The sequence below is a fragment of the Oncorhynchus mykiss genome, chromosome 16 (genome assembly GCF_057628025.1).
Source record: "Oncorhynchus mykiss isolate SJ-2025 chromosome 16, ASM5762802v1, whole genome shotgun sequence".
Lineage (NCBI taxonomy): Eukaryota > Metazoa > Chordata > Actinopteri > Salmoniformes > Salmonidae > Oncorhynchus > Oncorhynchus mykiss.
In genome coordinates this window covers 44,899,584-44,917,927 of record NC_143037.1, presented here as the reverse complement: position 1 = coordinate 44,917,927, position 18,344 = coordinate 44,899,584, and the positions used below count along the sequence as shown (strand labels likewise).

At 42.4% G+C, this 18,344-nt stretch overlaps 1 protein-coding gene across 1 annotated transcript; it reads right to left on the bottom strand.

Annotated features, from left to right (window-relative positions):
* Window positions 1-1,040: 1,040 nt before the first annotated feature.
* On the bottom strand, window positions 1,041-4,553 carry LOC110492031 (peptidase inhibitor R3HDML). Its single transcript, XM_021565989.3, has 6 exons — window positions 4,390-4,553; window positions 3,348-3,689; window positions 2,871-2,989; window positions 2,608-2,710; window positions 2,268-2,383; window positions 1,041-2,029 (listed from the first exon to the last, which is right to left on the bottom strand). Exons 2-6 carry the CDS (start codon window positions 3,672-3,674, stop codon window positions 1,888-1,890), a joined length of 807 nt encoding a protein of 268 aa, XP_021421664.1. The 5' UTR covers window positions 3,675-3,689; window positions 4,390-4,553; the 3' UTR covers window positions 1,041-1,887.
* Window positions 4,554-18,344: the final 13,791 nt, after the last annotated feature.

The window sequence follows — 18,344 nt, the reverse complement described above, 5'->3', positions numbered from 1 at the left end:
TGATACCTCCCCACCTTCAGACGCTGAGTGTGAATGAAGTTAACGTTTTGGTTGAAAAAACATATAGTCCGTCCAGGTTGTGCAATGCACAGACAAACACTGGACAAATACAGTTTGATACAAATATCCCTGTGGGTGGCAGCAAGGTGACAACATATACAGGTCTCACACTGATATCATTACAAAATAGCGCATTTGTTTTCCTTGTGGGGACTTTCACTTTTGGTCGCATGTATGGGTCAGTTGCTGTCCCGAAAAGGAGTTTCCCATGTTGCTTTTCCTGAAAATGAGTTTTCCCACGGAATCAGATGTCCTCTGAAAACATCGAAATATTTATTGATTGATTAGGTGTCATAAAGTTTCACTCCAAAATATTTTACGAGCATGAACATGTAAAGAGGAATGACGCATGCAGTGCAGATTCATCAAACGTACATTTGTGACACATACTACAAGGTAGAATATTTAGTATTAATATGAACCATTGTGGCCATGAAATAAAAGAGACAAATCACTTTATATTTGACTCCCAGTCTCTCATTGTTAATGGATATGAACCAATTGAATTGTATAGTTCCGGAGTGTCCATTGCGCAGATATCCCAATGATTCTGACCATAAAAGCCTCATTTAGTCCAGTTTTATAGCAGAGACGGACACTCTCTCCGGATGAGTATGGAGAATCAACGAGGTGGAAAAACATGGCAGCAGAGCAGATCCCCTAGCCTCCCTTGGCCTCCTAGTTAAATAAGCACAGATGCAGGCCGGGAGCCATTTGAGAGAATATGCACAATATAGCCTGTCACTGTGTCCATTTGATAATATCTACGTTCTCATGCGTACATGAATAGACTACATGAATTGACATCTTACAACTGTAAATGTAAAATGGGATTGATTGGCTGTTGCTAGTAACAAACGCCCATGCAAAGATAATGAGAAGAAAATCTATTAAAAGTCTCTTGAAGTCCTCTTAAGACAGACAGAGGTGAGAAAAAGCACCCTGGAACTGTAAGGTTCATTAAAACACCCACTACTGAGTTAAACTCCTTTCTTTTTTATTCAAAGAATGCTTGACAGTGTTGTCATTTTCAGGCCAATCATGACCTCTAATAAGTGAATTACAATGTTATAAAAGATAATTGGTCTACAACAGAACAATTCATAAAAATGATCTATGTCTCCAAATTTACAGTAAACATATTATACAATTTTAAAAAAACGAAAACAAATAGAAAACAGTGAACTATAAAAGTGCTTCATTTTCAATACAAATAGCTTCGCAAAATTTCACTCGAGCCGAATAATCAACCTAAAACAGTGCAAACAGTTTGTGGACTTATCAAACACGTTGGCATAGACCTACAAATATCATGAACTCATCTTCTCAACATTTTCAATAAAGGACATAATCAGACGAATACAACATAATTCCCTTGTGGTTTTAGGTAGCTGGGATCTGTATGTCCTGGCCCCAAATGGAGCTTTGCAACCCAAGAGTTTAAGTTCCTCAGGCTTCTAATTAGGCTTATTTCCATGCAGAGGAAAGAATTGACATCATCATGACCGGGGGGGGGGGGGGGGGGGGCTTGCCTAAACATCCAGTGGGTGGTGCATCAAACACTTGTTAATAATAAACACAAAAATAGTGGTACTGTAATTTAATCACAGAAACTTTTTTTTGTCATTTTTAGTTCCTTCCAACTTTGCAAAACCAGTTATTGTTTTTTTTAATTACTATTATTATTTAGAAATTCTTCGCATCTTACACATCTTCTCTTGCAGTTATTTTTTTTAATGAGATCAATGGAATGGTTCAACAGGAAACAGTTAATCATTTAAAGTCTTCCATTAAAACAGGGAAAATGTGACTGATGTCCAACTTGTTTTAATATCTTTTTCGTTTCTTGGCTTTGACTTTTGAACCAGCGGAGGAACACTGGTTTCTGTTGCACGAACCTCCATATTTTGATGGACAAGCAGAGCATGGTTTGCCACTCTTGTAGGGAGCCTCTCCAACCCAGTTTCCTCTGGAAGAGCAATACAACGTGGTTAACTACTGATCTTGTGTGTTTGTTTGTTTCCTTTTATGATTAGAGAATATTCACTTCAATGTAAGGTTCTAATGAATGTAGCTTGTACATTGAAAAATAAACGTATTCATCTCTAGTGGGTATATTCTACAGATTTGGCTTTTTTTGTGTTCATCATAACAAGACAGCTTACTTTTTCTATGAACAGAGAAGGATTTGTGTGTACATTACTTACTTGATAGAGTAGTTGCACACCAGGAACACTGCTGTTCTCCAAGAGCTCCCATACACGTTCATGTTTGAGCACTTGTTGATGGCACATCCCATCCTATTGGTATTGGCCCATACCATCTGAAACAGAAAGATGCAATGTATCAATTTGTTGATGCAATGTGTAGTTCTCATAGTCAACATGATTAATTGCAGACAAGTTCTCACACACAGTCACCCAATTTCTTACCAATACAAATATCAACTATACCAGTACAGTACTTATCTTCTGTAAATAGAAGACTATGGATAGAACACATCCCAGTCAATACATTCCCATTTAGTGCAATATCTAAGCCACACACCTGTGTATAGTGGGAACAAACTGGTCCACTGCATGTGTTGGGGTAGGAGAATGAGTTTTTCTCATCCTGCCAGGACCTCACCAGCTCAATGACTGATCGGTATCTAGGAGAAGAAAGACACATTTTGGATTTTCAAAAAATTCCAACCTACTTCATATTTGACCAGATATACAATAAGACAGTGTTCTTTAGGCAGCCATTGTTGAACCAAACATTCACATAAGCAACATGGAAAGGAGAGGGACAGTTCAGTTCAAAAGTACCTGCCAGAGTTGATGGACAGGTTTTGGCCCATATATCTCATGGTCTGTGAGGGTCCATGATCCCATATGCAGCGGGAAGCCCAGGAATCTGCTGATTTTGCCAGTTTCCCATCCCACACCTAAAGCATGGAGAGAGAGCAGCAGTTCAACACCTCTCAAAGATAAAAACTCATTAACCCTGCCCCTAGCATGAGGAAGGCTTTACAGATGTCCGCTGGTCCTATCTATCTAGCGTCTCCTCACCACATTGTTTTACTTGTGTGTACATACCTACGCGACACTTGACTTACTCAATAAATATACGTGATTAAACATCGACAAAAGATATTTCTAAAATGTCAAATTTAACTCTAGTGTAGAGCAAAAACTCCAAAGTTATGTTTCCAATTTTTTTCCAGATTTTTTTCTGATTTGTCGGTCAGTCATGCCTCAGTCCCTTGTTTTCCTGCCCCGGTACAGTAGATGTCGGGGCCTCACCATGATCTCCATGTTGGCAGCTTGAGGGAAGACCTGGGAGCGGACACGGTTGTGATAATCCAGCAAGGCATTCATTTCTCTGGAGGAGATGGCTCTCCTCCTTCGGCTACGAGGCATGTCGATGCTAGTAAGATTCAGATTACTCCAGTCAGACTCTGCCTCGAAGGCAGACCTAGTTAGTTGGAGAAGGTCTGTCTGGTTGGATTTGGACAGAGACAGCACAGCAGCAGCACCAGTGTAAGGCATTGACCAGAAGATGGCAGCGAAGAGGAGCTGAGCACAAGCAGCACCCATCTCTACCCTCTGGATGGGGTTTTGATAGCACATGGTTCTAGTAGACTTCTGTTGAGTGGGGAGAGGAGGGAAAGCATGTTGAATGAATATAGATATTTTTAGAAACTGTCATAAGCTACAATATTAGGAGTCAAAAGAGCAACACTTATTGGGGAGAAAGCTTCTATTAAGTAATCTTTCTAATTCCTGTGCAAAGTGTTGTCTGAACTCTATGAACATACTTATCAATGTATAATGAATTAATTCATGATTATAAGTCAGAATCAAGTTTACAGAGGAGGTCAAGAGAATACAAATGCTACATTCTTAACTGTAGTTTGTTTGTAGTTAGGCAAAAAATATACAGTAGATACTGATAGCAAGAACCTTATACAGTGACAATATAATATATGCAAATCACTATCAATATTTAATTCATATGTAAATTGTACAGTCAGAATGTTGTCATGAAACTTGTTCATTTTAACACACATAGTCATACCTAAACTGTGAAAAATTATAGGAAGCCTATAGCTGAAACAATATTTTTACACAAGTATCTGTAATCAATATAATTATTTAATTTGACATTCTAATTCACAGTGGAAAGTTATAAATGTAATATTCTCTACTAGCATCAATGAAAAAGTATAACTACCATTCTTATTGCTTAATTCATCTCACATTCATCACAGTCTCCATTATATTTAATAAATACAAATGCCATGCACACAAAGCAGCAATGCCCCTGACCCAGACAAGTACATACCTTTATTAGTTATTCAAGCCCAGCAGAGTAGAGCAGAGTAAAGCAGCCAGCTAGGAGATGAGAAGCTCAGCAGATCCACACTTAAACACTAGCCTTTGCAAACAAGACCGTTTGACATATGTGGCAGGGGACTTTAACTGGGCCAACTCTCTCGCAGGGTATCTGACGCACTCACAAGCCCTCCTGTCTTTTCTCCCTCTTCCTTTTTTTTATTTCACCGAGGGTTTCTACCCAGGGGTCAGAAAACAATTTGATACAGTGCCTTGCGAAAGTATTCGGCCCCCTTGAACTTTGCGACCTTTTGCCACATTTCAGGCTTCAAACATAAAGATATAAAACTGTATTTTTTTGTGAAGAATCAACAACAAGTGGGACACAATCATGAAGTGGAACGACATTTATTGGATAATTCAAACTTTTTTAACAAATCAAAAACTGAAAAATTGGGCGTGCAAAATTATTCAGCCCCTTTACTTTCAGTGCAGCAAACTCTCTCCAGAAGTTCAGTGAGGATCTCTGAATGATCCAATGTTGACCTAAATGACTAATGATGATAAATACAATCCACCTGTGTGTAATCAAGTCTCCGTATAAATGCACCTGCACTGTGATAGTCTCAGAGGTCCGTTAAAAGCGCAGAGAGCATCATGAAGAACAAGGAACACACCAGGCAGGTCCGAGATACTGTTGTGAAGAAGTTTAAAGCCGGATTTGGATACAAAAAGATTTCCCAAGCTTTAAACATCCCAAGGAGCACTGTGCAAGCGATAATATTGAAATGGAAGGAGTATCAGACCACTGCAAATCTACCAAGACCTGGCCGTCCCTCTAAACTTTCAGCTCATACAAGGAGAAGACTGATCAGAGATGCAGCCAAGAGGCCCATGATCACTCTGGATGAACTGCAGAGATCTACAGCTGAGGTGGGAGACTCTGTCCATAGGACAACAATCAGTCGTATATTGCACAAATCTGGCCTTTATGGAAGAGTGGCAAGAAGAAAGCCATTTCTTAAAGATATCCATAAAAAGTGTTGTTTAAAGTTTGCCACAAGCCACCTGGGAGAGACACCAAACATTTTTTTTTTTTTTATTTTTTTATTTTACCTTTATTTAACCAGGCAAGTCAGTTAAGAACAAATTCTTATTTTCAATGACGGCCTGGGAACAGTGGGTTAACTGCCTGTTCAGGGGCAGAACGACAGATTTGTACCTTGTCAGCTCGGGGGTTTGAACTCACAACCTTCCGGTTACTAGTCCAACGCTCTAACCACTAGGCTACCCTGCCGCCCCGTGTGGAAGAAGGTGCTCTGGTCAGATGAAACCAAAATTGAACTTTTTGGCAACAATGCAAAACGTTATGTTTGGCGTAAAAGCAACACAGCTGAACACACCATCCCCACTGTCAAACATGGTGGTGGCAGCATCATGGTTTGGGCCTGCTTTTCTTCAGCAGGGACAGGGAAGATGGTTAAAATTGATGGGAAGATGGATGGAGCCAAATACAGGACCATTCTGGAAGAAAACCTGATGGAGTCTGCAAAAGACCTGAGACTGGGACGGAGATTTGTCTTCCAACAAGACAATGATCCAAAACATAAAGCAAAATCTACAATGGAATGGTTAAAAAATAAACATATCCAGGTGTTAGAATGGCCAAGTCAAAGTCCAGACCTGAATCCAATCGAGAATCTGTGGAAAGAACTGAAAACTGCTGTTCACAAATGCTCTCCATCCAACCTCACTGAGCTCGAGCTGTTTTGCAAGGAGGAATGGGAAAAAATTTCAGTCTCTGGATGTGCAAAACTGATAGAGACATACCCCAAACGACTTACAGCTGTAATCGCAGCAAAAGGTGGCGCTACAAAGTATTAACTTAAGGGGGCTGAATAATTTTGCACGCCCAATTTTTCAGTTTTTGATTTGTTAAAAAAGTTTGAAATATCCAATAAATGCCGTTCCACTTCATGATTGTGTCCCAGTTGTTGTTGATTCTTCACAAAAAAATACAGTTTTATATCTTTATGTTTGAAGCCTGAAATGTGGCAAAAGGTCGCAAAGTTCAAGGGGGCCGAATACTTTCGCAAGGCACTGTATATGTTAATACGCTCATTATGAAAACTCACTGCACTGGCTTCCAAGCCCTGTAAAAAAAAACACAAGAAAGATTTTCTAGTAATCATTGAAATACTGTATATGTATTTATATATTCTGTTTCTATAGAATTCATTGCACATGAATATCTCTTCTTCTCTTGTATTGGCTAATATTACTTGGATTTTTTTTAAATCCCTGAATGATAAAGATTTTTCTTTAAATCAACTATACAATGAGAGTTTTCCATCAAAATAATTTGTGGGTTGGGACATTTGAGTGATATTTCATTTGAGTGCTTAGGTCTGCCTAAAGAACTGTTTGTAATCGTAGAGCACATGCTTTGGCTGCCCCTCTATCTCCACAGTTATCCCCAAGTTGTTTTAATAAAACACAATAAAACATTTCAATAAATAAGAAGCATGCTTCCAGGGAATGAAAGGAGAGAAGAATGCATATTAAGCATTAAAAGGTCCCATTTTGAAAGTGCCTGACACTGTGGAGTCAGCGTTCATCTCCAGCTGTCCCAGTGGATTCCAGGCATGAAGGTTCCTAGAACCTCTGCCATTTGTAATATACTGTACCTCTCGACTACCATGGCACTGCCAAGGTACACAGCACCAACTGTCAAAACTCTACCAGCAGTGTGGGGTCAAAGAGATCGCCAAGATACTTGCCTCCTCAGTGGAGCAAATATATAAGGTCAAAAGAGAGGTACAGTAACTGTCCAGTGGGAGCACTCTGATTAAATCAGTGGTATTTAGGCATTAAATCAAAAGGTTTTCATACCATATATAGTCACACATACAGTTGGCATGTCAAATGGTTACACTTACATATTACATTTCTTTCTAGGAGACTGTCTACAGTAGATAGTACATGAAGTACTGTATTGTGTGTGATGGAATTGCTTGCTTACAAGAATCACTATACTGTACTTTAGTTTCAATAACTTTAGTTTCAATACTTCAGTTTCAAACACCATTACAGTCTAACCATTGACCACCCAAACCTCTGAATGTATGCGATGAATAATGAATGTCACAGTTGGGAAATACCTTGGATGTATGCCATGGAATCGTATGGAAAAGTCTTTACTTTGTGGAAGATTCATCCACCCTCTACCCCCATGCCATGCCCAACGAAAAATATGTTCTGTGTACAGAATGACCAGCACTCTTTAACTAAGGCATTCCAATGAGTCTTTCTCTCACTTTGAGTGGATGGGGAAAGCACAGGATTTCAGTCAAATTGGCCTAAATGCAAACTGAAATAGGTTTAGATTTTTAATCCAAATAAAACCCCATCATTTTGTCAGTCACCCAATTATCTCAAGGAAATATAATATACTTCCTGAAAAGCTTATATACTCACTGTAGTATCATAAACATCCCCTTTCGACAAAATCATTGAGGTACAACCATACTGATGCCTGCTATAGGTACTATAACCAGACATATGCCAGTGAACTGTGTGGTGACATTATTGACTCTCCCTAAACTTTGGCCCCATTGGCTCATCTTGACATCATATTTATCAGGATAAGGTAAAACCCAGATGCAGACCGTGTCAAAGTAACAATGTTTATTACAGCAACAGAGGCAAAGGTACAGGACGGCAGGCAGGCAGGCTCAGGGTCAGGTCAGGCAGAGGTCGGAAATCCAGATAGTGGCAATGGTACCGGACAGCAGGCAGGTTCAGGGTCAGGCAGAGTGATCAGGCGGACGGGTTCAAGCTCAGGACCGGCAAGGTTCAAAAACCAGGAGGGCGAGAAAAAGAGAGGCTGAGAAAAGACAGGAGCTGGCCGGACAACCACTGGTAAGCTTGACAAACAAGACGAATTGGCAACAGACAAATAGAAAACAGAGGTACAAGTACACGGGATAATGGGGAAGATGGACGACAGCTGGGGTGGGGTGGAGACAAGCACAAAGACAGCTGAAACAGATCAGGGTGTGACAGTACCCCCCCCCCCCGGGGCGGCTACCTGGGCGCATACCTGGTTGACCGGGGTGCCAGTGGTGGAAGTCTGCAATGAGGGCTGGGTCCAGGATGGCTCTAGCGGGGACCCAGCACCTCTCCTCCGGGCCATAACTCTCTCAGTCAACTAGGTACTGGAAACCCCTGCCCCCTGGTCGAACCCTCAGGAGGCATCTCACCGTGTACGCCAGGCGGCCATTGACGACCCGGGGAGGAGGGGTGGGCCTGGAAATGGAAGACAAGGGACTGTGAGACACGGACTTGATACGGGACACATGAAAGGTGGGGTATATACGAAGGGTAAGGGGCAACAGAAGACGAACAGTAGAAGGGGCTAATGACCTTGGAGATGGGGAACAGTTTGCCGGGGGGACAGTTTGCGAAACTCCATCCGGACAGGCAGATCTCGGGTGGAGAACCATACCTTCTGTCCGAGATGATACCGGGGAGCCGAGGTCCGATGGCGATCCGCTTGTCGTTGATACATGGAGGTGGTCTTGAGGAGGGCCGACCGGGTCAGTAGGCGAACAAACATCTGGACAGAAGGTATGCCGACCTCCTCTTCCTGCTCAGGGAAGAGCAGGAGCTGATATCCCAGGGAACACTTGAAGGGAGATAGGCCCGTGGCAGAGAAGGGAAGGGTGTTGCAAGCATATTCGACCCACACAAACAGCTGGCTCCAGGTGGTGGGGTTGGCAGAGACCAGGCAGCACAGGGTGGTCTCAAGGTCCTGGTTGGCTCACTCCGACAGGCCGTTGGACTGGGGGTGGAACCCGGAGGACATGCTGGCCGATGACCCAATGAGGGTGCAGAACGCCTTCCATAACTGGGATGAGAACTGAGGACCCCGGTCGGAGACCATGTCCACGGGCAGTCCATGGATCCGGAAGACGTGCTGCACCATGAGCTGGACCGTCTCTTTGGCAGAGGGTAGTTTGGGGAGAGGAATGAATTGGGCGGCTTTGGAGAACCAATCCACCAGTCAGGATGGCGGTGGTGCCATCAGATGGGGGAAGACCTGTGACAAAGTCCAGGGAGTTGTGAGATAAGAGACGGTGGGGGACAGGCAGAGGTTAGAGGAGACCAGCCGGAGTTTGCCGAGGAGTCTTATTCTGTGCACAACTGTGCAAGCTGTGACAAATGTGGACATGTCAGGGACCTTGGTAGGCCACCAAAAGCGCTGTTGCAAAAAGGCCAAGATCTGACGGGCGCCTGGGTGGCAGGCCAGTCTGAAGGAGTTGGCCCACTCCAGGACTGCGGAATGGACAGTGTCGGGAACGAACATCCGGTTATCAGGGCCGGAGATGAGTGGTAGAGGGTAACGGTTTTTAACCGTAATGTCGTTGAGTCCCCGGTAGTCAATGCATGGGCACAGGGTCTTGTCCTTTTTCTCCACGAAGAAGATGCCTGCTCCGGCGGGAAAGGAAGAGGGACGGATAAATCCAGAAGCTAGGGAGTTCCCAATGTAGGTACCATAGCCTTGGTCTCCAGTCCCGACAGAGAGTACAGATGTCCCCGGTGCGGTGTGGTGCTAGGGAGAAAGTCAATCCCGCAGTCATAGGGTCGGTGCGGCGGAAACGATGTGGCCCAGGCCTTGTTGAACACCTCCCGGATGTTATGGTACTCCGCGGGAATGGCGGAGAGGTCCGGGGCACCTTCCAATTCCCCAGGAAGACGTCCCAGGGCAGGTTGTGCTGACTTCAGGCAATGGGCCTGAACGGGAACGGGCTTCAGCCCATGATGACACCAATAGACCAGTTAATGAGGGGATTGTGTCGTTGGAGCCAGGAGAATCCCAATACCACGGGAATCAGAGGGGACTTGATGAGCAAGAACTGGATCGTCTCGCTGGGGTTCCCTGACACCCGTAAGTGGATGGGAGTGGTGTTGTGAGTGACTCGGCCTGTAGAGCGCCAGTCCAGCGCTCTAACGTCCATGAGAATGGAGAGGTGCTGAGTGGGGACGTTCAGCTCAGACGCCAGGGTAGCGTCCAAAAACTCTCGGCGGCCCCAGAGTCAGTGAGAAGATACAGTGCATTGCGAAAGTATTTGGCCCCCTTGAACTTTGCAACCTTTTGCCACATTTCAGGCTTCAAACATAAAGATATAAAACTGTATTTTTTTGTGAAGAATCAACAACAACTGGGACACAATCATGAAGTGGAACGACATTTATTGGATATTTCAAACTTTTTTAACAAATCAAAAACTGAAAAATTGGGCGTGCAAAATTATTCAGCCCCCTTAAGTTAATACTTTGTAGCGCCACCTTTTGCTGTGATTACAGCTGTAAGTTGCTTGGGGTATGTCTCTATCAATTTTGCACATCGAGAGACTGAAATTTTTTCCCATTCCTCCTTGCAAAACAGCTCGAGCTCAGTGAGGTTGGAGGGAGAGCATTTGTGAACAGCAGTTTTCAGTTCTTTCCACAGATTCTCGATTGGATTCAGGTCTGGACTTTGACTTGGCCATTCTAACACCTGGATATGTTTATTTTTGAACAATTCCATTGTAGATTTTGCTTTATGTTTTGGATCATTGTCTTGTTGGAAGACAAATCTCCGTCCCAGTCTCAGGTCTTTTGCAGACTCCATCAGGTTTTCTTCCAGAATGGTCCTGTATTTGGCTCCATCCATCTTCCCATCAATTTTAACCATCTTCCCTGTCCCTGCTGAAGAAAAGCAGGCCCAAACCATGATGCTGCCACCACCATGTTTGACAGTGGGGATGGTGTGTTCAGCTGTGTTGCTTTTACGCCAAACATAACGTTTTGCATTGTTGCCAAAAAGTTCAATTTTGGTTTCATCTGACCAGAGCACCTTCTTCCACATGTTTGGTGTGTCTCCCAGGTGGCTTGTGGCAAACTTTAAACAACACTTTTTATGGATATCTTTAAGAAATGGCTTTCTTCTTGCCACTCTTCCATAAAGGCCAGATTTGTGCAATATACGACTGATTGTTGTCCTATGGACAGAGTCTCCCACCTCAGCTGTAGATCTCTGCAGTTCATCCAGAGTGATCATGGGCCTCTTGGCTGCATCTCTGATCAGTTTTCTCCTTGTATGAGCTGAAAGTTTAGAGGGACTGCCAGGTCTTGGTAGATTTGCAGTGGTCTGATACTCCTTCCATTTCAATATTATCGCTTGCACAGTGCTCCTTGGGATGTTTAAAGCTTGGGAAATCTTTTTGTATCCAAATCAGGCTTTAAACTTCTTCACAACAGTATCTCGGACCTGCCTGGTGTGTTCCTTGTTCTTCATGATGCTCTCTGCGCTTTTAACGGACCTCTGAGACTATCACAGTGCAGGTGCATTTATACGGAGACTTGATTACACACAGGTGGATTGTATTTATCATCATTAGTCATTTAGGTCAACATTGGATCATTCAGAGATCCTCACTGAACTTCTGGAGAGAGTTTGCTGCACTGAAAGTAAAGGGGCTGAATAATTTTGCACGCCCAATTTTTCAGTTTTTGATTTGTTAAAAAAGTTTGAAATATCCAATAAATGTCGTTCCACTTCATGATTGTGTCCCACTTGTTGTTGATTCTTCACAAAAAATACAGTTTTATATCTTTATGTTTGAAGCCTGAAATGTGGCAAAAGGTCGCAAAGTTAAAGGGGGCCGAATACTTTCGCAATGCACTGTATATACTTTCCCAAATAATGACCTGGCAAAAAGAATAGGCCAGAGAGTGTGAGAGTAGTGTGTGTCCATGGGACGTCAAATTCAATAAAGCAAGCTTGAGAAAGAAGATTCTTGGTATTATAAAAATAGGTACTCCGTCTGCACATGAGCACGACAGCACAGACTGCGAATATACAGTGCATTCAGAAAGCATTCAGACCCCTTCACTTTTTCCACATTCTGTTACATTACAGCCTTATTCTAAAATGCATTAAATCGTTTTCCCCCCTCATCCATCTACACACAATAACCCATAATGACAAAGCAAAAACAGGTTTTTAGAAATGTTTGCAATTTTTTTTTTTTTAAATGTACACTGAAATATCACAATTATTTTTTATTTCATCAATTTTAGAATAAGGCTGTAACGTAACAAAGTGTGGAAAAAGTGAATGGGTCTGAATACTTTCCAAATTCACTGTATGCATGTAATTCCTTTCTATTAAACAAAGCTTTGGTGTTTAGAAAAGCTGTTGTGGAACATCTGTGACCTCTCTACCTCAGATGTGCAAAAGATGTTTGGAACCTGCCAGGTGAAGTTTCAGTTACGCGAGGTCACTATCTAAACACTAAATTGTACAGCCGTCACTCATGAAAAGCTTATATTAAGTGACAGTTTAAATGTCTGTTAACTTTGGCGTTAATAGTAGATGTGGGATGATGAAAACACAGGGTATGAAGCGGAATCAGCATTCTGGATTCAGTGTTCTCATCACACATTGACTTGTTGTGAGTCCGATTGACTTCAAAGGTTTTTACATGTTTTATTCTGTAAATCAAGACTTAACTCCAGGTTGATTTAGACCAGTTGGATCAGCATGGTGACTGATTAGGTTCTGGATAAGGTTGCAGAGATTTCCAGAACTCTGCTCTGTGTGCACCTGAGTGGAAACACAAGCATTTTTGCTCTGTTGAGTTACATTTTACATGCTTTTGTGATCTGCAGGTACTGTAACTGCCAAAATAAAGGAAACACTTGAGCAAATGAGGGATACAAAGTATACTGAAAGTAGGTGCTTCCGAACAGGTGTGATTCCTGAGTTAATTAAGCAATTACTTAACATACCATCATGCTGAGGGTCATGTATAAAAATGCCCAGTTGCCCATTATTTTGGTTACCATGGCTAGAAGAGATCTCAGTGACTTTGAAAGAGGGGTTTAAAGTGTGTGTGTGTGTGTGTGTGTGTGTGTGTGTGTGTGTGTGTGTGTGTGTGTGTGTGTGTGTGTGTGTGTGTGTCTCACAGTCACCAGATCTCAACCTAATTGAACACTTATGGGAGACTCTGGAGCAGCTCCTGAGACAACATTTTCCACCACCATCAACAAAACACCAAATTATGGAATTTCTACTGGAAGAATGGTGTCGGCCCTATTAAGACCCTTTATGTTGCTGATTCCTTTATTTTTGTATTTACCTTTATGTTTGTATGTTATGTTATGAAAAGCAAGGCGCATTCATTTCCCTGCCTGTTGATTCATTACATTTTCCTCCTCTTTTTTTCCCCAGCCATGGTCAAATACATGCAAAACATTTCATGTGTTTAGAACCGGATAACTCAAATATAACCTACAACCTTCAAATCCTTCAGAAATACCTCATCACGGTCTAGTAAAGTGTTGTCAGACTCTTATTCAGTGCGCTCCTTCGAAGAGTCAGTGTAAACCCAAGAAGGCATAGGAGTTCACCAAAGAGCTATTAGCCGGCATCTGGGTCAAGGTTCACCTCAAACCCTAGTCCCAAAATAGGTGTTTCTCCTTTTGAAGCACTATATAGATGTCTCTAATTTTGGATAATGCGTATGTTTCATAATAGATAGGTTGTTTAATGAGAATTTACACTATTCCATTTTCCTACGTTAAAATCTATTTGTCCTGTGTAAGCATTGTAAATCGTTTATTTTCTACTCTCTTTTTTCCTTATAAAACATGTGATTTATGTGTTGCTATTGTGCCGGCCCCTAGTGGCCAATATATGAACTACTTGTGAGTCAAGTAAAAGGTTTTGCATGGTCAGTCTGACGTCTGTAGTGACCTACAGAATACAGCATTTACTGCAATGCGGCCTCTGCAGAAGGCAGGGCATTCATACGTCTTGCGCTTTGCATAGCAGCGCATAGCTGTTGAGTAGCACTGTTGTGAAGGAAGTTGTCAAGGAAGTGAGTTTGTATTTATACAGGACCCTCTACCGTCAACCCACTCATGTCAATGTGGAGCTATATGGAGTAGGGTGACCAGGCGTCCCCGGTTTTGGTGGCCTGTCCCCGGCTGTGCGTTAAAAACAGACCGCAAAATGGAATATTTTACTTGGCAAGAAAGACCGGGCAGAAGAGCCTACCGGTTGACGTCTCAATCGCGTTGTGCTTGTTTTGTCCAGCAGAGGGGGCTGCTCGCCATAGCAGCTTCATTCACTCTTCTTCTTCTACTAATTACTTGCTCGCGATAGTTTTAGAGAAAACTGCTGTGGAAAACTCGGCCAGAAGCTAGCATTTGTCAGGTGAAACCACAACATCAGCACAAACGTCTTTTCAAGCCAGATAAGTTACAATCGTTTGAGATACTAGCTAGTGATGTTATAATGTCACAATTTATTATATAGATAGATGATCTGCTCTATAAGGTTTTAAATAGGTTATGCTAGTGAACGTTAGCTATGTAGACTAAGTTAGCTAGCTACTGTTATAGCTAGGTTAAAAAACGTCCCCATGTAAACATGCAGTGGACTGGCTATTTTGAAAATATGGTTGTATTAAATGAATGCACAATTAATTCTGAGAATATTTTTGTAGATTAAAATTTAAATGGTTTGGCATGATGATAAGTAGTGTGAAAAATAGTTAGAAATGTTCATGGATAACATTAGCAGTGGAGAGGAAGGAGAGGAGGAAGACTGGATAGGAAAAAGAGTAAAGGAGACAGAGAAGGAAAGGTAAAGATATGATTACAGAGCCTGACAATTAATTTTTCCAAACAAAGTTTTTGAGATAAAATACAGAAATTAGGCAAGCGATGGGAAGCTGTTAACCAAAGTATTTTATCTAATAGTATGCTATTTATTAATACAGATTGGAGAGGAAGGAGAAGGGAAAATTAAGTGAGTAAAAAGAGTGAAGCAAGGAGGGTGTGGAAAGGTGAAGAGAAGGAAAGGAAGACGACACATTTCTCCCTGTAAATTAACACATTTAAATAGTGCAAACGTGTTAAATTATATCCATGGTATTTAAGTGATAATGCACGAGAAGCCAGTGTTTGGAGGATATATTGGCACGGTGTTGTTAGGCCCGAGATGAAGTGGAGAACAGGTATTGTGCCAAAAATCTCCCCCCCCCCCCTGCCAGAATCATCCCCTCCCCCTCTAATTTCCTTAATTTTGTGGCTAGAGTCAAATACTTTCTGTGACACACATCAGAGTCAAATACTTTCTATAGAACAAACTTCACGTCAGGATAGGCAACCAAAATTAATAATTAATGTATGTGTGTTATATTAAACATAAAGGAGGGAGTAAAATGTTGGCAAGCAATAAACATTTCAGAACAACTATGGCTGAATTATTATCCTTACGCTTTCAAAAATACTAGTAGAATAAGGCATGGGAGAGATTATTATTTATAGACATACAAAAATCAATAGCGGATTTAGGTATGGGTATCTTGCCGCCCCGGGCGCGGGCGCTGAAGGGGGACGCCTTACAAGTTAGAACCGCCACATACACTTGAAACAAATAGTCAAACCGAAAACTGCTGACAAAAATGCTTTCTGCTACTAAGATCAGTGAAATGTAGGCTAAACTGACAATTGAGCGAAGAGCAGCAATCTCAACTAGCAAGCAAGTCGCAGCAATGAAGAAAGCGGGGGATTCTGGCACAACACCGGCATTACCACTTAATACCATGGCTATAATTTAACACGTTTGCCGCTATGAAATGTTTTAATTTACAGGGAGAAATGTGTTCAACATCCTGGGTTACCAATTGGTTACGAACATATTCAAATGATTGACATATTTTTCTTTAAAAATGTTATATTGATGAATTTATTAATACATATTTCATCCTTCCACAAGATATAGAGTTGCTACCCAAGCTGGCTGATCGGTCCGTTTGCTAGAGACCCGACCCCGTCATTCAGTCTTTTGGTTTTGTATCTATTGACGCGACCCAATAGTTTGTTCTAAATGTCCCATTGCAATACTGGCTGGCAACTGTGCTTATCCCATGCTTGCTAGCTAGACAACTACGGCTAACTTAGTCACATCAAAAAGTCCTGCCAGAATAACAGCAAAGTAGCTGTATTTGCATTTGTTTATGTCTCACCCTGATCTGTTTCACCTGTCTTTGCGCTTGTCTCCACCCCCCTCCAGGTGTCGCCCATCTTCTCCATTATTCCCAGTGTATTTATATCTGTGTACTCTTGTCTGTTGCCAGTTCGTTTTGTTCGTCAAGCCTACCAGTGCGCCTGTATTTTTTCTAGTTCCTGTTTTCCCGGTGTTGACCATTCTGCCTGCCCTGAGCCTGCCTGCCGTTCTGTACCTTGTCACATCACCTTGGATTATTGACCTCTGCCTGCTGTTCTGTACCTTATGGACTCTGATCTGGATTACTGACCTCTGCTTGCCCTTGACCAGTCATTTTGCCTGCCCCCTGTTCTAGTAATACACTTTTGTTACAACGACACTGTCTGCATCTGGGTCTTCTCCTGAAAACTAGTTGAATCTGTTTTCTAGTGACATTTATTTGGATACATCCATAACAAGGAGCTAATGATGCATGATTTATCCTGGCATAGAAATGTGCTCTCTCCTCAGGACAGTTGTTCAGAGGAGCTAGCAAACAACACAGCTAACATAATCACTTCAAACTGAAGCCGGAAAGACTGCAAGCTAGCTGCACTTTGTTTTACCTTTTTTCAATTGAATTTTTTTTGTGGTTACAAAACGTCCTTGCTTATTTGAATGGCTTGCAATGAAAAAACTAAATTTCATTTAGTTCCAAACAGCAGCATGATTAAATAACAGACAGGGACCTCTGTGTGTAACACTCTGTGTAACAAAGATACAGTTACTGCTGCACACCATTTTTACACTTGTCTTTTTCCATTTACACAGCCTGATAACAGTTTGGTTATCTTTAGAGTTCCATCAATGGTATTTTTTGGTGTTGGTTATGGTAGAATGATGGATGACCATGAGTACACAGGAGTGCCAGGTCTACAATTGACAACATACATTTATATATAGCAACAAGCACACCCATGTTAGTTCTACCACATAAACTCAGCAGAAAAAGAAACGTCCTCTCACTGTCAACTGCATTTATTTTCATGTGTAAGTATGTGTAAATATTTGTATGAACATAACAAGATTCAACAACTAAGACATAAACTGAACAAGTTACACAGACATGTGACTAACAGAAATTGAATAATGTGTCCCTGAACAAAGGGGGGTCAAAGTAACAGTCAGTATCTGGTGTGGCCACCAGCTGCATTAAGTACTGCAGTGCATCTCCTCCTCATGGACTGCTCCAGATTTGCCAGTTCTTGCTGTGAGATGTTACCCTACTCTTCCACCAAGGCACCTGCAAGTTCCCGGACATTTCTGGGGGGAATGGCCCTAGCCCTCACCCTCCGATCCAACAGGTCCCAGACGTGCTCAATGGGATTGAGATCCGGGCTCTTCGCTGGCCATGGCAGAACACGGACATTCCTGTCTTGCAGGAAATCACGCACAGAACGAGCAGTATGGCTGGTGGCGTTGTCATGCTGGAGGGTCATGTCAGGATGAGCCTGTAGGAAGGGTACCACATGAGGAAGGAGGATGTCTTCCCTGTAAGGCACAGCGTTGAGATTGCCTGAAATGACAACAAGCTCAGTCCGATGATGCTGTGACACAACGCCCCAGACCATGACGAACCCTCCACCTCCAAATTGACCCCGCTCCAGAGTACAGGCTTCAGTGTAACGCTCATTCCTTTGACGATAAACGCAAATCTGACCATCACCCCTGTTGAGACAAAACCGCAACTCGTCAGTGAAGAGCACTTTTTGCCAGTCCTGTGGTCCAGCGATGGTGGGTTTGTGCCCATAGGCGATGTTGTTGCCGGTGATGTCTGGTGAGGACCTGCCTTACAACAGGCCTACAAGCCCTCAATCCTGCCTCTCTCATGCTATTGCGGACAGTCTGAGCACTGATGG